The 23,809-nt window shown below is 45.0% G+C and overlaps 1 protein-coding gene across 1 annotated transcript; it reads left to right on the top strand.

Moving 5' to 3' along the window:
* Window positions 1-1,723: 1,723 nt before the first annotated feature.
* LOC310770773 (uncharacterized protein) lies at window positions 1,724-23,231 on the top strand (the record flags this gene model as incomplete). Its single annotated transcript, XM_083663483.1, has 11 exons — window positions 1,724-1,751; window positions 2,489-2,520; window positions 5,373-5,815; window positions 5,911-6,084; window positions 7,066-7,239; window positions 7,756-7,847; window positions 9,072-9,085; window positions 12,856-13,006; window positions 16,032-16,155; window positions 16,567-16,613; window positions 22,466-23,231. 11 exons carry the CDS (start codon window positions 1,724-1,726, stop codon window positions 22,990-22,992), a joined length of 1,806 nt encoding a protein of 601 aa, XP_083519609.1. The 3' UTR covers window positions 22,993-23,231.
* Between the last annotated feature and the right edge of the window lie 578 nt (window positions 23,232-23,809).

Below are 23,809 nucleotides of genomic sequence, written 5' to 3'. Positions count from 1 at the left end.
AAAGACATTTGAAACAGGACCCAATCCCGAAAATAAAAAACACATTAAAAAACCAATCTAACTAAAATAAATAAAATAACTGTAAACAGGCTATAAATTAACAATACTCAAAATATTTACATTTACATACCAGAACCAGTCATGAACCAGATTTTGAGAGAGGTTTTAAAGCTGCTCAAGGTGTCTATCAGCTTCAGGCTGTCCGGAAGGCTGTTCCACAACAGCCCGGCTGAGTATTTGAAAGAATTTTGTTCATACAGCTCTTAAATTTAATGGGGACAACATTGTGGGAGCTCCCTCTGGTGGAGTAGTTATGAACGTCGTTTACCTTGGTGAAATAATTTTGGAGATATTTAGGGACCATGTTATGCAAGATCTTATGGACCAGGCACAGCTTGATTTGGTTCACTCTTTCCTCCACTCTGAGCCATCTGAGGCTGGAAAAATGGCCAGGCAGGAGGTGGGTTCTGGGATGGAGAGAGTGTAGCAGCCGTACTAGTTTGTTTTGTGATATTTGAAGTTTATTTTTGAGGACCTTGGTGATGCAGGTGAACCAGGAGGTACATGCATAATCAAAGTGACATTGTATCAAAGCGCCCGCCAGAATTTTTAGAGTACTTATGTCTAGGAAGGAGGAAAGTCTGGCCAGGAATCTAACCTTCTGATTTATTTTGGAGATGGTTTTTAAAGCCATACTCTCTCCCGATACTTTGCTGTCCAGGATACAGCCGAGATATGTAATTTCCTCCTTGCTTTCAATGGTCACATTGTCGACTGTGATGGTGAAGCCAGGGGATTTTTTAAGTTTGGCGTTAGAGCCAAACAGAATTGCCTCGGTTTTTCCTAGATGGAGAGATAATTTATTATCTACTAGCCATGTACTTACTTTCTGGAGTTTGTTGCTAAGAATAAGTTCTACCTCCTCTTTCTCTTTGTGGGAGACCAGGAGAGCCGAGTCGTCCGCAAAGAGAAACAGGTCGCAGTCACATGCCGACTTCATATCATTTACATAAATTAGGAAAAAGAGTGGACCCAATATGCTCCCTTGGGGCACCCCGCACCGTAGGGGGAGAGGGGAGGACAGGGTACCGTTCACATCGGTAACCTGCTCTCTTCCCTTTAAATAAGACCCCACCCATTTGAGGGAGGTGCTGTTAAATCCCAAGGACCTGAGCTTGTACAGGAGGATGTCATGGTTCACTGTATCGAATGCCTTCTGAAGGTCCAGCATGACCATCCCACAGTACTTACCAGAGTCCACTTCTTGCCTTATGAAGTCGTTTAGATAGAGCAAGCAGGAGTCTGTTGAATGTGACTTCCTAAAGCCAGATTGAAATTCATACAGCAGACTATGCAATGATAGATAACTGTCTATCTGATCAAAAATGACTTTTTCGATTACTTTTGATATTGAAGAAAGAATTGAAACAGGACGATAATTTCCTGGTTCCAGTTTGCTTCCTTTTTTGTGTAACGGGGCTACTTTAGCCAATTTGAATTCACGAGGAATCTGGCCTTGTGTTATGGACATATTAATTATAAACGTTATAGATGGGGTGATGACTTCAGCTGCATCTCTTAGAAACCTGGACGGGATGTTATCAAGTCCGGTTGCTTTAGATGGGTTCAGGGCCTTGAGTCTTTTAAGCACCTCCCCTTCAGACACTTCTGTAAAAGAAAAAGCATCTGTCTGAACGTTCATCTTTTTGTAGAATGAATCAACATGGCTCTCACCAAAGACCCCTGTAAAAGTCGGTAGTTTGTTTACCAGGGTGTCTGCTATAGTGGTGAAGAACCTGTTGAAGCAGTCTGCAACTTTACTTTTATCTGATGTAACTGTGCCCTCTATAATCAGGGTCTTATTTATGGCTTTTGTCCTAAGTCTGTTGTTTTGCCCTAGATGTTTCAAGGTTTTCCATAGTTGTGAAGGATTATTTTTGTTTTCTGCTATAGACTCCCTGAAGAAGTTTGCCTTGGCTTTCTTAATAAGCTGGTTTGCCTCATTTCGCAGTATTTTAAATGTGCGGAAAGAGGCGGGATCTCTGTGTGTTCTAAAGTGACTAAAACTGACATTTCTTGCTTTTATAGCCTCTATAATGTCAGTGTTGACCCAGGCTTCTGACCTGGCTTTGATCCTGGACGTCTTCAGGGGAGCTAATCTATCAACAGCAGACAAAAATAATGTTTTAAAGTAGCACCACGCTTCATCCACTGAGGAGCTAGAAAAGACATCTGACCAGTCCAAACTAGCCAGGAAGTCTGATAGAACCTCTGTATTGTAGTTTTTCAGAGACCTGAAAAAAATCCATATCGTACATCCCTAATTTACAGTGGATTTCACTGTGTGTGTGTGTGTGTGTGTGTGTGTGTGTGTGTGCGCGCGTGTGCGTCTGTGTGTGTGTGTGTGTGTGTGTGTGTGTGTGTGTTTGCGTGTGTCCGTGTGTGCGTGTGTGACATTATATGACCTAATACTTCATGTGTTCTCCAGAGTCCACCAGGAGGGGTCAGAGGTTCCCAGTGGTCAGTCTGTCCAGGAGCTTCAAACAGACCTAGACTCCATATTTATGGTGTGTAAATGTACAACACATTTTACTGCAGCTACTGAATTACAAAACAACTACTCTGGTCTGTTGTTGTTGTTGTTGTTTCTCCTCTAGTCTCTCCCAAGACTCAAACATTATGTTGAATCCCTGCGCTCCGCATACTACACAAATGAGTCTGTGCCACTTCACAGCCACTGCTGGGGTTTGAGGGCGGGTCTAGGCGGGTTGAAATTGAATGAGTGACAGGTCATAGGACCAATGAGAGAGCGGTTCGAAAAAGGGGCTGCGCCTCCCGTGCAGAGCCATGTAGATAGAAGAGTCCCCGTCTTTTACTCTCAAGAGTTCCAGGAATTAAGGTCCTGGATTAAGCAGCACTGCCGAGTTGCAGCAAAATAGACAGTTTGTGTTGTACTCTGAAAGGGTTTCCCCCCCTTGAATCAAATTGTACATTATCAGCTTTATTTTAGCATGCAAAAGTAGCGCGAGACCCATTCCTGGCTGTTCATTGGCTAATGAGTCTCACATTTTGGTCCTCCGCTGACGCCACTCTCTCTCTAGAGGACACTACTCCCGTGTCGTCTGATCGCAGATTGCAAAGTCGTTACTGAGTGGTGGAGACTGAATCCATGCAGTAACGTAGTGTATCAGCGTAACAACTCTCATGGGTCTGGCGTTGAGACTATTTCTCCCCAAACCCTGTTCCATCAGAAGGTATTTTGCCTACTTCCTGGTCATTATTGTAGATAAGAATTTGTTCTTAACTAACTTCTTGCATGGTAAAATAAAGATTGTTGATTGATGAGGTCTTCAAGCTGCACTCTTTAGACCAGTGGATCTGATGTTATTACAGTATTATTATTTTTCAGAATGTTTAATTCAAATGTTATTCTGTTGCAGCTGCTTGAGGAGAACATTGTCACTTTTGTGAAGAAGGAGCTGAAGAGAGTCCAGCTGGTTCTGAGTCAAGATTACCCAGAATGCTTAGAGAGTCCGAGGGAGGAGGAGGAGGCTTTTCTAAACATCACACTGCTCTTCCTGAGGAGAATGAAGCAGGAGGAGCTGGCTGACTCTCTGCAGAGCAGTAAGAGGCTTTAACAGCTTTAACATGATGGAGGGAGGAAGTGGTGGCAAAATGGGAGATATATGATTCCGGTAGTTAAATATAGACATTTCTCAAGAAAGATTGATTCAATTCCAGATTGCAAAATAATATTCACAATCCTCATGAATCATCAGATAAAATCATTGATTTATTCATGTGGGTGTATAATGCTGAACACAGTATTATTTAAGAACAAATGCCACCACAGATGCATTTCACATTGGGTAGCACACACAGTCAGGACCTGTTTGTCCACCAGTGATGAGCAGAATAGATGCCATGTGGTTAGGAAAAGTATGCATTCACAGATTAATATTTACACTTCTCATATTTACAGCAACATCCACTGATTGATGTAATTTGTACTTTCAGAAACTCTTGCTGGAGTGTGCCAACGTAATCACAAATCCAGTCTGAAGGAGAAGTTCCAGTGTCTGTTTGAGGGGATTGCTAAAGCAGGAAACCCAACACTTCTGAATCAGACCTACACAGAGCATTACCTCACAGAGGGAGGGAGTGGAGATGTCAATGATGAACATGAGGTGAGACAGATTGAAGCAGCATCCAGGAAACCAGTGAGACCGGAAACAATAATCAAAAGTGAAGACATCTTTAAACCCTTACCTGGAAGAGATGAACCAACCAGAACATTGATGACAAAGGGAGTGGCTGGCATTGGGAAAACAGTCTTAACACAGAAGTTCACTCTGGACTGGGCTGAAGACAAAGCCAACCAGGATATACAGTTCACATTTCCATTCACTTTCCGAGAGCTGAATCTGCTGAAGGGGAAAAAGTACAGTTTGGTGAAACTTCTTCATCACTTCTTTCCTGAGACCAAAGGAATCTTCAGATTTGACAAGTTCCAAGTTGTGTTCATCTTTGACGGTGTGGATGAGTGTCGACTTCCTCTGGACTTCCAGAACAACAGGATTGTGACTGATGTTACAGAGTCAACCTCAGTGGATGTGCTGCTGACAAACCTTATCAAGGGGAAACTGCTTCCCGCTGCTCACCTCTGGATGACCACACGACCGGCAGCAGCCAAGCAGATCCCTCCTGAGTGCATTGACATGGTAACAGAGGTGAGAGGCTTCACTGACTCACAGAAGGATGAGTACTTCAGGAAGAGATTCATAGATAAGGAGCAGGCCAGCAGAATCATTTCCCACATCAAGACTTCACAAACCCTCCACATCATGTGCCACATACCAGTGTTTTGTTGGATCACTGCTACAGTTCTGGAGCTTGTGTTGAAAACCAGAGAGAGAAGTGACATGCCCAAGACCCTGACTGAGATGTACATCCACTTCCTGCTGCTTCAGTCCAAACAGGCGGATGTCAAGTATCATGGGAGTGCTGAAACAGATCCAATCTGGAATACAGAGAGCAGGAAGATGATTCTCTGTCTGGGAAAACTGGCTTTTGAGGAGCTAGAGAGAGGCAACCTAATCTTCTATGAAGCCGACCTGAAAAAGTGTGACATTGATATCAGAGCAGCCTCAGTGTACTCAGGAGTGTTCACACAGATCTTTAAAGAGGAGCGTGGGCTGAACGAGGACACTGTGTTCTGCTTTGTCCATCTGAGCATTCATGAGTTTCTGGCTGCAGTTTATGTCTTTCTGTCCTTCATCAACACTGGTGTCAATCTACTGTCAGAAAGTCAATCAACATCCTGGTGGTCAACACTATCAAGCGACAAATCTAAACTAACACACCTCTACCAGAGTGCTGTGGACAAGGCCTTACAGAGTCCAAATGGACACCTGGACTTGTTCCTCCGCTTCCTCCTGGGTCTTTCACTAGAGACCAATCAGACTCTCCTAGGAGGCCTGCTGACACAGACAGGAAGTAGTTTGGAGACCAATCAGAAAACGGTCCAGTACATCCAGGAGAGGATCAAGGTGAATCCCTCTTCAGAGAAAAGCATCAATCTGTTCCACTGTCTGAAGGAGCTGAATGACCATTCTCTAGTGGAGGAGATCCAACAGCACCTGAGTTCAGGAAGTCTCTCCTCAGCCACTCTCTCCCCTGTTCAGTGGTCAGCTCTAGTCTTCATCTTACTGTCATCAGAAAAAGAGCTCGATGTGTTTGACCTGAAGAAATACTCTGCTTCAGAGGAGGCTCTCCTGGGGCTGCTGCCGCTGGTCAAAGCCTCCAATAAGTCTCTGTAGGTGCATGCATAACTTGATGTCTTTAATATGAAATGCAATATACAGAAAAAACTATTTTCAAATTTCTTGTTTATGGCTAATTCTTCCCCAGGTTGATTGGCTGTAAGCTGTCAAAGAGAAGCTGTGAAGCTCTGGCCTCAGTTCTCAGCTCCCAGTCCTCTAGTCTGCGAGAGCTGGACCTGAGTAACAACGACTTGGAAGATCCAGGTGTGAAGCTGCTCTCTGCTGGACTGGAGAGTCCACACTGTAGACTGGAGAGTCTCAGGTCAGTATCCTTTAAGCCCATGGTACACCAATCAAACCTTCTCCAACAAACAGACAAACACAGATGTTTGATAAAAAAGAGGTAGCTGTCCAGTGTGGTTGCAGGAAGTTCCCCAGGTGTTGAATGGAGCAGAGAAAGACATCCGAGGCACTCTGAATAATATTAAAAATCCTTTATTCTAAACGTGGAAACCAACGCGTTTCGACTCAAAGAGTCTTCATCAGGGTAAAGACTCTTTCAGTCGAAACGCGTTGGTATCCCCGTTTAGAATAAAGGATTTTTTATATTATTCAGAGTGCCTCGGATGTCTTTCTCTGCTCCATTCATTACATTCAACACCTGGGGAACTTCCTGCAACCACACTGGACAGCTACCTCTTTTTTATCTTATATCTATGTATGCCCGATCCTGGAAGAGCACCTGATTTTTACTCTGCCATTTAATATTGATGTCTTTGGTGTCTCCTTGACCCAATGCAGCACTCCCAATTGTATCTTTATAAACACAGATGTTTGTTTGGTGCCCCGTTGCTGCCTGTCGTTGTTTGGAATTTTTTGGAGATGTTTGGTCAGATTCAACATGTTCAACCCTTTATAGAGGTCTTCACAGCTCTACTCGGGTATTACACATAATGATAGAATAGATAGCGATAGAATCGGACCCGACCCGAGCCCTAATTGATCATAATAAATATGGACCCGGACCCATACGGGTCTCAGGTCGGGTCCCAGGTCCTAGGCTCCGAGTAGCCCCGTGAAGACCTCTATAAAGGATTGAACATGTTGATCAGCGCTGATCACGAGAGAAACGTATGAAAACACACAGCGCGCACAGAGGAGGCTCTCCTGGGGCTGCTGCCGCTGGTCAAAGCCTCCAATAAATCTCTGTAGGTGCATGCATAACTTGATGTCTTCAATATGAAATGCAATATACAGAAAAAACTATTTTCAAATTTCTTGTTCATGGCTAATTCTTCCCCAGGTTGAGTGGCTGTAAGCTGTCAAAGAGAGGCTGTGAAGCTCTGGCCTCAGTTCTCAGCTCCCAGTCCTTGAGTCTGCGAGAGCTGGACCTGAGTAACAACGACTTGGAAGATCCAGGTGTGAAGCTGCTCTCTGCTGGACTGGAGAGTCCACACTGTAGACTGGAGAGTCTCAGGTCAGTATCCTTTAAGCCCATGGTACACCAATCAAACCTTCTCCGACAAACACAGATGTTTGTTTGGTGCCCCGTTGCTGGCTGTCGTTGTTTGGAGATGTTTGGTCAGATTCAACATGTTCAATCCTTTATAGAGGTCTTCACAGGTCTACTCGGGTATTACACATAATGATAGAATAGATAGTGATAGAATCGGACCCGACCCGGACGCTAATTGATCATAATAAATATGGACCCGGACCCGTACGGGTCTCAGGTCGGGTCTCAGGTCCTAGGCTCCGAGTAGCCCCGTGAAGACCTCTATAAAGGATTGAACATGTTGATCAGCGCTGATCATGAGAGAAACGTATGAAAACACAGCGCGCGCAGAGGAGGCTCTCCTGGGGCTGCTGCCGCTGGTCAAAGCCTCCAATAAATCTCTGTAGGTGCATGCATAACTTGATGTCTTCAATATGAAATGCAATATACAGAAAAAACTATTTTCAAATTTCTTGTTCATGGCTAATTCTTCCCCAGGTTGAGTGGCTGTAAGCTGTCAAAGAGAAGCTGTGAAGCTCTGGCCTTAGTTCTCAGCTCCCAGTCCTCTAGTCTGCGAGAACTGGACCTGAGTAACAACGACTTGGAAGATCCAGGTGTGAAGCTGCTCTCTGCTGGACTGGAGAGTCCACACTGTAGACTGGAGAGTCTCAGGTCAGTATCCCTTAAGCCAGAGGTTCTCAAATGTTTTTCAGCCAAGGACCCCTTACAAGATAGAAAATATACCGGGGACCCCCTTATTCTGATTTGTGATTTTGGGCTAAGCTTAATTGTTTCCACGGTAACGTGCTTGACTTTTAAATTGATAGGTTTGTTAGATTAGAATGTAATCCATGAACCATTTTAGATTTAAAGCATAACATGTTTTCGTTGAACTATGAAGCTTTTGCACAAAAAACAAAAACGTTTATTTGTATTTTCCTGAAAACTTTTTGCTGACCCCCTGGCAAAGTGCCACGGAACCCTGGGGGTCCCCGGACCCCCATTTGAGAACCACTGCCTTAAGCTAATGGTACACCAATCAAACCTTCTCCGACAAACACAGATCTTTGTTTGGTGCCCCGTTGCTTGCTGTCGTTGTTTGGAATTGTTTGGAGATGTTTGGTCAGATTCAACATGTTCAATCCTTTATAGAGGTCTTCACAGGTCTACTCTGGTATTACACATAATGATAGAATAGATAGTGATAGAATCGGACCCGACCCGGACCCTAATTGATCATAACACCGGCACTGGTGACCCCTGTTTCAATCCACGGGGTCAGTGTGGACATCGTGGAGGACTACAAGTACCTTGGAGTATACATTGACAATAAACTGGACTGGGCTAAGAACACTGAATCACTCTACAAGAAGGGGCAAAGCCGTCTCTACTTCCTGAGACGGCTGAGGTCCTTCAACGTCTGCCGGACCATGCTGAGGATGTTCTATGAGTCGGTGGTGGCCAGGGCCTTCCTGTATGCTATCATGTGCTGGGACAGCAGGCTGAAGGCAGCGGACGCCAACAGACTCAACAAACTGATCCGTAAGGCCAGGGACATTGTGGGGCTGGAGCTGAGCTCTCTGACATCGGTGTCGGAGAAGAGAACGCTGACCAGGCTACGCTCCATCATGAACAATGACTCTCACCCACTCCACAGCATGCTGGTCAAACACAGAAGCACGTTCAGTGAGAGGCTGATCCCACCCAGATGCACCACAGAGAGGCACAGGAAATAATTCCTGCCTGTGAAGTAGCCGGCGTCCCGTGTTGTGCACAACCACGCTCTGACGTATGTGTGCGCGTTTGTGTGACAGGTCTACTTGAGATCGTGAGGATTACTTTTTCTTTTCTTCTCTTCTTACATCGAAAACACTGCATTCTGGTGGGCAATGATCTAACGCAGTAACGCAGCCTTTCTTGGATTAGTAACTGTAATATAATTACTGTTTTGGAAATTGTAACGCCTTATATTACTTTGTTACTGAAAAAGTAAGTAATTACAGTAACACGCCACTGTTTATATTTCACCGCGTGGCGAGTACACAAGTCACAACATGTACATGTGAGTGTTTCTGGCGCTGTTAGAATTTGTATTTTGGGTGACTGAACGGCGATACCATAAGCCGCTTTCAGACATGCCTTGGAATTCGGGAGTTACAGTATCTAGAGGGCATCCGGATGGCGGTGTATGTAGGGAGGACAAACCCGTTTGTGTGTTTTTCTGAAAAACATATTATATACAAACATATATGTATGTATGAACACATTTTGGTGAGCTATGCGAGCTCCCGCGACCCTCCTACTATCCGGAGGTAAGACAACCTCGAGCCCTTATATCAGGGACGGATTGTCTGGGGGAGACAAGAGCTCCGTGAAGTAGCCAGCTCAGTGAGTGCATGAGGAGAGGGAGGGAGACAGAAAGCCAGCGTGGCAGATTATTATTATACTGTATGTGAATGAGCGAGCAAAAAAAACATCATGCCGTTTCAGTTTTTCCAAATGATGCTCAAACCTGCTCCGTGTGTGTCAGCCAACAGGTTACATGTTGCTGGATTGAAATGCTCATGGCTTTGATCTTATTTCATTTCTGCATAGCTTCGCACATCATACACATTTAATGAGCATTTTTGGACGCGAGGGTCGTCCTGCTTCCCAGTATTGGACATCACTAGGTAGGGTATCTGGATCTGGTTGCGTTCATGCCTTTGATTTAATGTTTACACAGCGTTTGTGAAGATTCACGTGCAGAACCGCAAATTCCAAGTAGCGTCAAGTTAGGCAGTATAAACGGAAACTTCAGGGTATAACCTTTGCAATAATGGCAATTAAATGAAGTAAATGCACATGTAATGTTTTTTTGTGTGTGTTATCCGAAAGATACAGAACAGAGATAAACTGGAAGAATATCTGCTCCCTTCAAAAAGTAAATTTTAACCCGTAGTGAGTCGACCGTTCTGATTTCTTGTTACTAAGCAATACAACATTGATTTTATTTTGAAGGTAAAAACGTCTAGCTTCCTGTATTCTGTATAATTCTAGTGGGGTTGACGCATTTTAGGACTGAACATAGCAAAGACCTGTTTTATTTTTAGCGCTTGAGACTCGAGGAAATCGATGCATCTGGGCGTGAGTTGTAGGGTTGTTTAATTAATTACTAACGTTATGCGCAAACGATTATATGCCGTGAACGTTAGCAGTTATCGCCCATTATCTATTTTTGGCAACTTGTTTTCAGACTCTGCATGTCATGATAGTTTGTTGAATGTCAATGCGATTCACTTAAAGCAGCTACGAGCAAGATTTTCAATTGTTATTAAACAGTCTGAATGTAATATTGATGCATCACATCTTACCCTATAATAGTAGCTGAGACCAAAGCCTTGTGAATCGGAGATTGCTCTCTTGATGATTATAGAGTCTGTGTCTGTCTTCCGGCGGGCCGGATAGACCAGGAAGTGAAATGAAACGTTTTACGGCAGCTGCCTGCCTTCAACCGTTTCGCTCTTCCTAGCAACATACCATAAACAAGGAGAACGCCATACTCGCTACATCCAGGGGCTTGCTACTCTCGCGAACATCTCTCGTTATATTCTAACAGTTTGTTTGGAAGTAATTTTGTGATTTTGTGGTTATGGCCGAAGTGGCTGCCGCAAACCGTTTCATTTCACTTCCTGATCTGCCCCGGCCGCAGACAGACTAATCATCAAGACAACATTGGCCGATTCACTCGGTGTTCAAGCGAGACTACTCTGCGTTGGTCTTGTCTACTATTAGAGGTAAGATGTGAGGCATCGATATTAAAATTAGACTGTTTAATAACAATCGAAAACCTTGCTCGTAGCTGCTTTAAGGCTATGCTCAGACAGTGAAGTACAGCTGTGTGGTCAGTTTTCACAACTCCCCATTGTGTGGTCATGTCCAAATTCCCCCCACCCCCACCCCCTCTCTACTTTACACCCTACTTTACATGCTCCACATGTATGAAAGCAACATGCCTCAATCATGTCTGAAAGGGTACACTTCACATATCCCCCGGGTCAGGCTCAGGGCAAGGGAATTGGGGGAATAACACTCCAACCTGACAGGAGGAACTAAATACAGTACCAGCAACAATTGTGCAGCCTACAAATTTGAGGCCATAGAGCAGAGGTTCTCAAATGTTTTTCAGCCAAGGACCCCTTACAAGATAGAAAATATACCGGGGACCCCCTTATTCTGATTTGTGATTTTGGGCTAAGCTTAATTGTTTCCACGGTAACGTGCTTGACTTTTAATTTGATAGGTTTGTTATTAGAATGTAATCCATGAACCATTTTAGATTTAAAGCATAAACTATTTTCGTTGAACTATGAAGATTTTGCAAAAAAATTTTTTTTTTTTTTTTTTATTACATTACATTTACATTACGTCATTTAGCAGACACTTTTGTTTTGTCCAAAGCGACTTACAATATCACAATTTGTCAACAGTACAGAAAACCACTATGCAACACAATCAATGACAGCCAAGATAGTTTGATAGACCATGTAGGAAGTCGTTTGAGAAAGAATAAGAAACATGTAGCATTTTTTTTTTTAATTAAATTTTTTTTTTTTATTAATTTTTTATTAATTTTTTTTTTTTTTACTTGCAAACTTTTCGCGGACCCCCTGGCAAAGTGCCACGGACCCCTGGGGGTCCGCGGACCCCCATTTGAGAACCACTGCCATAGAGACCTCCCAGGAAGCTACAGGATGAGGAACCAAATAAATTTAACTGAGCAAAATATCTCAATAACAAAAAAAATGTCTGACTCGAGAGAAATGGAGAGAAATCAATATCATCATTCAAACCAGGGAAGGTGGTTGCTTTTAGGGTTACAATCCAAAAAGTTTCTCTTTGGAGGAGATGTTTGAGTCTATCCCCTCCTCTGGCAGATTTGGGGATGACTTCTATTGCCATGAAATGCCATGCATTTCTGTGTTGGGCCTCTACCCTGATGAAGGCTCTCTGTAGCTGAAACGCGTTGGTCTTTTTAATTGTGTAAGATTTAGCCATGCCACAATAAAGGCTTTTTAACTTTAAGTTTTTCCTGTACTCTACTCCATTTTTTGACTTTTACAAGGATCCAACTTGAACTTTTTCTCATGCTTCTCTCCACCCTCACCAAAGAGCACCTGTTTCAGTGATTTTACTAAGGACCCACGCAGCGCTTCCTCATCCCTTCTGTTAACACTGCAGAAGTGTTGTGAACAGTTAAGCCCTGTATTCACCAGACTCTTTCAGGCTTCACTGGACTCCCAAGTCATTCCAAGGTCATGGAAAACATCAAAAATAATCCCACTGCCTAAAAAATCAAAGCCCACTGAATTAAATGATTTTAGACCGATAGCTCTGACCCCAGTAGTAATGAAATGCTTCGAGGGAATCGTTTTATCTCACTTAAAAGCTGAAACTAGTGGTCACATGGACGCTGTACAATTCGCATACAGAGCAAAGAGGGGCGTGGAGGACGCTACAGTAACACTTCTGAACCAAGTCTATAAACATCTGGAAACCCCGTCGTCGTATGTGCGCGTACTGTTTGCCGATTTCTCATCTGCCTTCAACACTGTCCAGGTAGACAGACTGGCAGAGAAGCTGGGCAGCATGGGTGTGAATCACATCCTCATAAGGTGGATATACAACTTCCTTACTGAGAGGCAACAGTATGTCCACGTCCATGGAGGACAATCATCTGTCATCCGCACTTCCACCGGGGTGCCACAAGGTTGCGTCCTTGCGCCTCTATTGTTCATACTGTACATTAACGACTTAATTAGTCATCAGGACTATTGTACAATGATTAAATTTGCAGATGATGTAGCCCTGATCGGCCTTTTGAACGACGACGAGACCAGTTATAGAGCTGTGATTGACCACTTCTATAACTGGTGCTCAGATAACTCACTGATTTTAAACACAAAAAAGACCAAAGAAATGGTCTTTGATTTTAGACGAAACCCGGTTTCTCTGTCCCCCGTGTCTATAAATAATTTACCAATTGAAATAGTACAGGAGTACAAATACCTGGGCACTATTATTGATAGTAAACTCACATGGAATGCCAACACCAATGCCAGGTCTGCAAAGGCCCAACAACGTCTCTACTTCCTAAGGAAACTTAGAAGTTTTAAAGTGGACAGAACCTTGCAGATACTGTTCTATAAGACCTGCATCCAGAGTGTTCTGACTTTCTGTATTCAGTGTTGGGGAGGAGCACTAAGTGTGCAGAACAAGAATAAATTAGACAGGGTCGCTAAAGCTTCTGGCATACTCTTCGCGCACGCGCTGGAGGCGGGGCTCCGAGGAGGGTGCGCACACTCGGCGCAGGCCAAAACAAAACATACTCAGTGTGCAGCTCCAGGCGCCAGGCAGTCTGAATGAAATTGAATGTAACGTTCCCAATTCTATGTATTAAATTCTAAAAAACGACCCTCAACATTTGGGAAGGCTCAGGCACACAACTAGTTTGTTATAATCGAACATCATGCTTTGAAGGCGACTGTACGATGGTGAAGACTCAATCACAGCAGATGTCCGCTGATAGCCTACCACGGAGATCTACAGGCACAGGCAGCAAAACCCGACGCGCTGATAGAAAAATCTCCATGGACGCGCCGCGCTGCGCTCAGGCCTCGCCCCCCGACACGCCCCGTGCGATGACGTCATAATCGGCGCGCGCCCTATGCGCTTGGCTGGGCGCAAAGAGTATGCCAGAAGCTTAAACTAGGAGGTAAGATAACTGGTGAACCAATGTGCAATATTACCATCATGTCAGATCAGAACACCAGGAAATTGGCGGAAAAGATCATAGGTGATCCACTGCACCCCCTATGGTCTGAGTATGCACTCTTACCTTCAGGGCGAAGGTACTGTATGCCCAGGATATTACATCCTTCGTCCCACGCAGCATTCAGCTGCTTAACAAGCTTTAGCTCATAGCTTGATTTCTTAGCACTTTGAATTTGCACCTTGCACCTTGTGCCTTATTGATCATGCAATTTTATGCTTTTTTATGATGTATGTATTTTATGCTTATATATTTTTATTTTTATATGTTGTGCTTTATGTGTGCCTGTGTTCTTTTTGGGCTCTCCCTGTGCATAACAAATTCCCTGAGGGGCAATAAAGGTTTCATTCATTCATTCATTCATTCATTAAATAAAGTTTGACTGAGCTCCAGCTAAATTGTCAAGTATTGCAGTCTGCTTGCCACCCAGGCACTTACTATATGTACTTAATTTATATTGATATAAATGTAACCAAACAGGTCGGCTTTGTGCACACAGGATAAGTAGGTTAATTTTCTTTTGGAGAGAGATCCTTTATTGATTTGTTTGGGAAGAGGGTTTACTCTGACCAAATTTGAGAACTGAACTAATTTGAAGAAACTGAATTTCTACCTTTTGTTGTACAGTACCTCCAATACACTGGATATTGGGTTTGCATTCTCATTCTGATTATGTAAGGGTTAATGCACAACGAGGTGTCCATTATCAGAAATTATTGGACGACGTGGAGGCGTAAACCGTCCGAAGCGAAGCGAAGCTGCTTGGGATGGAAGCACAGTGGTATTGTCAATGGAGATGGAGAGATCTGCTAGAGGGCAGTCTTTCCCTGGGAGGAAGAGTAACTCAGTCTTACCTATCAGTCTTAGTATCCCTGCTTTATCCCATAGCACACCAATCAAACATTCCCCAACAACTGCCAGCATTGTTGTTGTGCTTTAACCTGATCAACAGATGGCCATTTACATCCTGCTTTACATACAGATTACTATCATTTACATCCTGCTTTACATACAGATTACTATCATTTACATCCTGCTTTACATACAGATTACTATCATTTACATCCTGCTTTACATAGATTACTATCATTTACATCCTGCTTTACATACAGATTACTATCATTTCCATCCTGATTTACATAGATTACTATCATTTACATCCTGCTTTACATACAGATTACTATCATTTACATCCTGCTTTACATAGATTACTATCATTTACATCCTGCTTTACATACAGATTACTATCATTTACATCCTGCTTTACATACAGATTACATAATTTACATCCTGCTTTACATACAGATTACTATCATTTACATCCTGCTTTACATACAGATTACTATCATTTACATCCTGCTTTACATACAGATTACTATCATTTACATCCTGCTTTACATACAGATTACTATCATTTACATCCTGCTTTACATACAGATTACTATCATTTACATCCTGCTTTACATACAGATTACTACATTTACATCCTGCTTTACATACAGATTACTATCAGCAGACAAACACCTGTGGGTGATTTTCTCTGTCCATGTATTTTTTAAACCAGGTGTGATACCAACATTTAGCCCTTCATAGCCCCTCTGAATGACTTTCCATGAGGGCATTTCATTCTTTCCTCTCTGTGCTGCCTCAGTTGTTGAAACCTGAAAAAGTAGAAAGGACTTCTAATATTATGTCAGACAGTGAGTAGGGAACTCTCAAACTGGAGCACATAACCACAGAGCTGACCAGCCAATGAGGCAGTAACCGTTTTGCTAGAATTTGACGGCATTATCACAACTAATTTCACAGTAGGCTACTAATCAAGTCTGACATGGATTAATTTGTGTGTGTGTGTGTGTGTGTGTGTGTGTGTGTGTGTGTGTGTGCGTGTGCGTGTGTGCGCGCGCGCGCAGTTTGTCAGGCTGTCTGCTTACAGAGGAAGGCTGTGCTTCTCTGGCCTTAGCTCTGAGCTCCAACCCCTCCCACCTGAGAGAGCTGGACCTGAGCTACAATCATCCAGAAGGCCCAGGAGTGGAGCTGCTCTCTGCTGGACTGGAGGATCCACACTGGAGACTGGACTCTCTCAGGTATATATTTAAAAAGCATCACCCTCCCCTATTTCCTCCAGTGACCCCTTCCATAAACAACAAACGGTCCCTATTATATGGAAAACCCTTCATAGGGAAGGTTTTGTTTCTGTCCTCAAATAGAATACCTTCTTGATCTAACTTATTTCTCTCTCTTCTTTCTCTCTCTTTATTTAAAAAAAACCCTAACCCTAACAAAAAAAGAAAAAAAGAAATCCTAAACTAAAACTCGTACCACTGTTCCTTCAGGATTTGTAGTTGTCATAGACTGTGCTCCATAGTTGATTGCTCTATTGCTGACAAAAAGTGTGTTATTGTAAGTCGCTTTGGATAAAAGCGTCTGCCAAATGACGTAATGTAATGTAATGTAATGTAATGTAATACTCTGGTCTGACTTTGTTTGCCCCACAGTGTGGACCATGCTGGAGTCCAGAGGTTGAAACCAGGTCTGAGGAAGTGTAAGTGTTTATCTCCTTAATAAATGCACGACCGTCTGTCTGTATGTTCTCTGTTTATCACACATCTCGAGAGCCGTTCGTCCGATCGACTTCAAACTTGCCGAGTGTGTTTCTGAGACACTGAGAAAATGCAGTGTTGAATAGTGCAAATTAGACACGTGACATGTTCAATATTAATACTTTTAGACAAGATTTTTACTATAAGCACCGCCCCACTGGGATGCGCTGGTGAGCAACCAGCGAGCCGGAAGCTGTGTGGCGCTGGCGGAGCTTAATAATATATGTGAAATTTGTGGACCTATAGGAGGTAAATCTGTGCATGGATTTTATTTTCTCCAGCGGATATCTTAAGGCTGCAACACACCACCAAAACTTCAAAAGACAAAGAATGCCGACTGTTGCATCACCTCACGTCTCCTGTGTCGCGGCCAAAAATGTGCACTTGAACACACTGCAAAGACAACAGTCAACTAGTATAGCACGTATGTTACTGTGACTGCATGAGACCATAGTCAAGTCAAGTTTATTTGTATAGCCCTAATTCACAAGCATGTCTCAGAGGACTTCACAGAAAATATGTCTAGCTAATTCTAGCTGACACAACAGTAGCAATTACAGTAGTAAGGAAAACACATTGAACAATCATATGATAGAGAAATATAGAAAATATAGAAATATAGAATAGAAAGGGTGCCATGCTTTAGGGTAGAATGGGTGCTATGCTTTAGAATAGTGGGGGAGGAGAGATAAGGAGAGGGAGGAGGTGGTGAGTGTGCAGGGGAGGGAGAGCAGGGGGAATGTGAGAGGAGAGAGTAGGAAAGTGATGAGGTCAATTTCCCACATGAATGGGAAATGTGGGGGAGGAGAGAGCAGGGAAGGGGAGGAGGTGGGGAAGGGAGAAAGAGGAGAGAGCAGAAGAGGGGAGGAGGGAGGGAGAGCGGGGGATGTGGGGGAGGAGAGAGCAGGGAAAGGGAGAAAGTGGGGAGGGAATGGGAAATGTGGGGGAGGAGAGAGCAGGGAAGGAGAGGTGTGGAAGGAGCAGGGGAAGGGGGAAAGAGAAAGATAATGGGTGCCATGGTATAGAATAGAATGGGTGCCATGCTTTAGAATAGTGGGGGAGGATAGTTCAGGAAAGGGAGGAGGTGGGGAGGGAGAGCAGGGGGAGTATGAGAGAGAGTATGAGGAGAGAACAGGGAAAGGAGGGGATGCCATGCTTTAGAGTAGAATGAGTGGCATGCTTTAGAGTGTGAGAGAGGAGAGAGCAGGAAAAGGGGGGAGCAAATCAGACAATCTGACTACTCTAGCCATTAACCATAACTAATTAGAACACAGGGAATCAAGCTAATCTACAGCCTAGTCTACCCTGTCCTATTCTGCTCTGGTCTGATTTTAGCCTGAACACTATAACAGGTCTACAGCCTACAGTTAGGCTGTAGCTAATCTATCGCCTAACCTAAGCTATTCTAACACACCGGCATCCCTCTACCAGTTATGGAGAGCACCGATGCCCCCCACCCCGGCCCCGCCCCCACACACATAAGGCGTGGGAGAGAAGGCCAGGCCGGGACACAGCAGCTCCCCCCCTCACCCCCAGTGCGCACCTCATGGATTGCCTCAGTGACTTGTTGGCTGAGGAGCAACCTTGTGAGGGCCGATGTACTGTAGGGGCCCAACTATGGACCCCCTCTGGGGACCCCCCTCCGGGACAGGCTGAGAAGATGCCGGGCTCAGGAGTGTTGGCAGGTATAATCTCCAATGTGTGGCCCTTCACTTACTTGATGTAAGTCAGTATGGCCCTCAGGAAAAACATGTTGCCCACCCCTGGTCTAAGCGCTTTCCCCAAGTTTGAAGTTGATCGGACTAACGGTTATCGAGATAAAGCGCTTTCTGTGTTTGCCAGTAGGTGGTGCTATGCCGAATAGCATGAAACTTGGCGTAAGGTGTGTGTGTGGGGGGGTGAGGTGTGTGCGTGGGGGGGGGGGTGAGGTGTGTGTGTGTGGGGGGGGGGAGGTGTCTGTGTGTGTGGGTGGGGGGGTGAGGTGTGTGTGTGGGGGGGGGGGGGTGAGGTGTCTGTGTGTGGGGGGGTGAGGTGTGTGTGTGGGGGGTGAGGTGAGCTGTCTGTGTGTGGGGGGTGAGGTGAGCTGTCTGTGTGTGGGGGGGTGAGGTGTGTGTGGGGGGGTGAGGTGTGTGTGTGGGGGGTGAGGTGTGTGTGGGGGGGTGAGGTGTGTGTGTGGGGGGGTGAGGTGTGTGTGTGGGGGGTGAGGTGAGCTGTCTGTGTGTGGGGGGGTGAGGTGTGTGTGTGGGGGGTGAGGTGAGCTGTCTGTGTGTGGGGGGGTGAGGTGTGTGTGGGGGGGTGAGGTGTGTGTGGGGGGGGGGTGAGGTGTGTGTGTGTGGCGGGGTGAGGTGTGTGTGTGGGGGGTGAGGTGAGCTGTCTGTGTGTGGGGGGGTGAGGTGAGTGTGGGGGGGGTGAGGTGTGTGTGGGGGGGGTGAGGTGTCTGTGTGTGTGTGGGGGGGGTGAGGTGTCTGTGTGTGGGGGGGTGAGGTGTGTGTGGGGGGGGTGAGGTGTGTGTGTGGGGGGTGAGGTGTGTGTGTGGGGGGTGAGGTGAGCTGTCTGTGTGTGGGGGGGGTGAGGTGTCTGTGTGTGTGTGGGGGGGGTGAGGTGTCTGTGTGTGGCGGGGTGAGGTGTGTGTGGGGGGGGTGAGGTGTGTGTGTGGGGGGTGAGGTGAGCTGTCTGTGTGTGGGGGGGGGGTGAGGTGTCTGTGTGTGTGGGTGGGGGGGTGTGTGTGGGGGTGGGTAAAGCACAAATTATGCTTGTGCGAAATCGACAGCGCTGACTGCGCCGAGGGGGTCGCCGCAGCTGGGCGTAGGTGGCATGCAGCACGTCGAAAATGTCACTCTGCGCCGTCTCGCGCCGTCAACTCTTTGTTGTGAGGAATGAGGAAATGGCATTTCCTCATTTAACGTGCTTGTCCCTCATCTAGCAAAGCCTTCTGCAGGCTCACCGGAATGAGTTTTGAAATGGAGGGACAATAAAATGTTCCCCCACCGACATGATTGCAAGTTCTTGGTAAACGACACGATAACGTTTTGGACGTGTTTTGGACGAGTTACGTTCGAGTATGCACAGTCTCGCTGTCGGCGGCAAGGCTCCAAGTCGTGGATGCGCAAAACCATGCCGGGCGCTTAAAGTCCCTGGAAACCAGAAATATTTTATTATTATTTAGCATTTTGAGTTCATCACATCACAGGAACCTATGTTAATAAGCCACCAGCCAAATTTGAACGATGATGAACATCGCAAAGTATATAAATTTCGGTTTGACAGTCATGGCAAAAGTCATGAGAATCAATTATTTTTTGGAGTGTATTTTCTCCCGCGGACTGTGTGGGCGTGTCCCGTCTGCAGCAGGGAAATTTCCCTCTCTCTTTCTCTCTCGGAGGAGGGTCCTCCGAGAGAGAGAGAAAGAGAGAGAGAGATGGTTTGTGTGTGTGTGTGTCTGTGTGTGTGTGTGTGTGTGTGTGTGTGTGTGTGTGTGTGTTCGCGCGTTGCTCCGCGCATAGCGTACTGACTGACGGTCATCTGTCTATCTGTCTGCACACACACACTGACACACACACAGCAGCGCTGTGCACTCGCAGGCAGAGCAGAGAGCTCTCCCTCTCAATGTTCCTACACACCGCCGACGATAAACTCACAGATAGACAGATAGATAGATGTTGGTTCTTAAAAGAGCCTTTGTGTTGACGCAATGCGTAGTTAGCTAGCTGCAAAAAGGTGTGGGACCACTAGAACTCTGAAGAGAGATGGAGGCAGAATGTGCGGGACTGCGGGTTGCGCGCGTGTACAAAGGTTATATAGAGCTTATGACGTCATAATATTTTGCATTTGGGCACCTCGCGCACTGCTCTCTTCAATGAGGAAGTACCTTGTAGAATCTTGTAGAAAAGTGTTGATTTTAAGGCTTTGGGTTGAAAGTAATGTATAATAATTTCTGAGACACACAATTACTAACATAAGACCCTAAATAACATAGTTAGAACGTTTTTGTGGATTTTGGTTTCCAGGGACTTTAAGGTGTCTGTGTGTGTGGGTGGGGTGAGGTGTGTGTGGGGGGGTGAGGTGCCTGTGTGTGGGTGTGTGTGGGGGGGGGGTGGGGTGAGGTGTGTGGGGTGAGGTGAGGTGAGGTGCCTGTGTGTGGGTGTGTGTGTGGGGGGGGGGGGTGAGGTGTGTGAGGTGAGGTGAGGTGTCTGTGCGTGTGGTGTGTGCGTGTGGTGCGTGTGTGGTGTGTGCGTGTGGTGCGTGTGTGGTGTGTGCGTGTGGTGCGTGTGTGCGGTGTGCGTGCGTGCATGCGTGTGTGGTGTGTGTGTGTGTGCGTGCGGTGTGTGTGTGTGGTGTGTGCGTGCGTGTGTGTGGTGCGTGCGTGTGTGGTGTGTGCGTGCGGTGTGTGTGGTGTGTGCGTGCGTGCATGCGTGTGTGGTGTGTGGTAGGGCTGCATGATATGAGGAAAAGCTGCGATGTGCGATAACACTGTTCAATATTGCGATGACGATATGACCTGCGATAAATAAAAAAATGCTATAAACAAAAATATTAATGGGTAGGGGTGCTCCGATCCGGCTAAGCCACGATCCGATTCCGATTCCTGGGGTCACAATCCGATTCCAGAACCGATTCTCAATTCCAACGATTCTCGATTCCAGAATCTAGAATTGATTCTCAATTATGTAGTTTTATATTGCAATAACATACAAAGGTAAATCTAAGACAAAAAATGACAAATGTATTAATGCTGAACTTCAAATTCAACTTCTGAAGTATTACAGTGAGGGCCTAAATTCATTTTGCAATATGAGTGTGTTAATTTAAGCCTAAGTATCAGTAAGTGGCACGGGATTCTCAAAGCCCGTGTTGAGGGTCATACGAATAAAAATGCACTCTTGAAGCAAAAAAAAAACCCCAAAACCAACAAGTTAATTATTTACATTTTTACTTCAATGTAGAACAGTCATTTCTTACACATGAGATTACTTTTAGCCTTTTAGTCATAACGATTATTGAAAGATATTCCAGACTGAAATGTTATAACAGAAGTGGAGTATTGGCCAGAATGACATGAACATTTGGACACTTATTCAGCCGGTATCTTGCATGTTGCGTTGAGGTGCACTGTAAAAAAAAAAAAAAAAAAAAAAAGTATTGCAATAACACGTGACTTTTGCGATGTGTTCATCGCACATTCTCATATCGCGATGACGATGAAAATACGATTAATCGTGCGTGCGCTGTGTGTGTGGTGTGTGTGTGTGTGTGGTGCGTGCGTGTGGGTGCGTGCCTGCATCCATGTGTGTGTGTGCGTGCGGTGTGTGTGTGTCTGTGTGGTGTGTGTGCGTGTGTGTGCGTGCGTGCGTGCATGCGTGTGTGGTGTGTGTGTATGGTGTGTGCGTGTGGTGTGTGTGTGTGTGTGTGTGTGTCCTACTCTGGTATCAACATGAGAAAAAGCAGATTGAAGTAGAGTTTGGACTTGAACATGTTTGACTATATTCAAGGCATTAGTCACTGATATCAATGGTGTTAAAAGCAGTGTTGTGCTTTGACAGAGACATCAGAATAGCCTCCTTTGTTTCAGCTAAATAAAGTATTAAACAGTCAACTGCTGACATGGAAAGTCCCTCACAGCAGCTTGTGACATCTCTTCATTCAGTCCTGCTGTGAATGAAGATGATGGCTGATAGAATGTGTCACCATGAAAGTGTGAAGAAATTAAAGGTCAAAGTGTTCATAAATCAACAGATAATAAACAGCTCTATTAGAATCAAAAGAGTTTCTGTATTGAGTCTTGTTCTCTCATCAGATGCCTGTGAACTCACACTGGACCCAAACACAGCAGACAGATACCTCCTCCTGTCTGAAGACAACAGAAAGGTGACGTGGGTGAGAGCGATGCAGCCATATCCTGATCACACAGAGAGATTTGACAGCAGGGCTCAGCTGCTGTGTAGAGATGGTCTGACTGGTCGCTGTTATTGGGAGGTGGAGAGGAAAGGAGATGTTGTTATAGGAGTGACTTACAGAGGAATCAGCAGGAGAGGAGGGGGTGATGACGGCAGGCTTGGAGGGAATGAAAAGTCCTGGAGTCTGAGCTGCTCTGAGGTTTATTACACTGCCCGGCACAATAACAGCTACACAGGCATACCTCACCCCTACTCTGTCTCTAACAGAGTCGCGGTGTATCTTGACTGGCCTGCTGGCTCTCTGTCCTTCTACACAGTTTCCTCTGACAAACTCATTCATCTCCACACGTTCAAGTCGACCTTCACTGAACCTCTGTACCCTGGGTTCTATGTGTGGACTGAGCGTGCCTCAGTGTCTCTGTGTTAGATAGAGTGAGAGAGAAACACACTGTTACCAAACACAGCTGCTGACATGATGCTTCACTCTGTACAGGATCACACACACACACACACACACACACACACACACACACACACACACACACACACACACACACACACACACACACACACACACACACAGTCTGTTGTTGATGATTGACAGGTTAAAATCTCTTTCTTTTGGACCTTTGTTATGTTTGTATTTTATTCATGTCACCAAACTAAACATCTGTCATGTTTCCAACAATTTAAGGTTAAATTCACATTGTTTGATCGTGTTGGTTTCAAACATTTGATTCTATACTTTTTTAATAACTTTGACTTAACATGTGATTACAATGTTCCTCAAATCAAATCATATCTTGTTGATATGAGCTCATGAAGAGATGAGTGTGTAGTGTGCATATAAGTATCAACATCTGCTATTAAACAAATCTGACCCATTCTGCTTATTTCACTATTATTTAATACAAAACGCGCGCGTGTGTGTGTGTGTGTGTGTGTGTGTGTGTGTGTGTGTGTGTGTGTGCGCGCGCGCGCTTGCGTCTGTCTGCGCGCGCTCGTCTGTGTGTGGGTGTGTGCAGCTGTGGCTGAAATCATCCTGATTAATTTGCTGATTGTTGTGGTAAAAACTGTGAGTTTGATGATTTGAGGAGTCAAATGATTTCAGTTAACTTCCAACATGTTGCCACAGCACAGCAGAGCCTCTACACCTCATCTCAAACTGTTTCATATCAAGATTAGAGACACATTTACAAGGTTTTGCAATGCGTCCATTCTTCTGTCTAGCGCTTGATATTCAT

This window comes from Poromitra crassiceps (assembly GCF_964638095.1).
Source record: "Poromitra crassiceps genome assembly, contig: HAP1_SCAFFOLD_224, whole genome shotgun sequence".
NCBI lineage: Eukaryota > Metazoa > Chordata > Actinopteri > Beryciformes > Melamphaidae > Poromitra > Poromitra crassiceps.
This window is presented reverse-complemented; position numbering and strand designations above follow the sequence as displayed.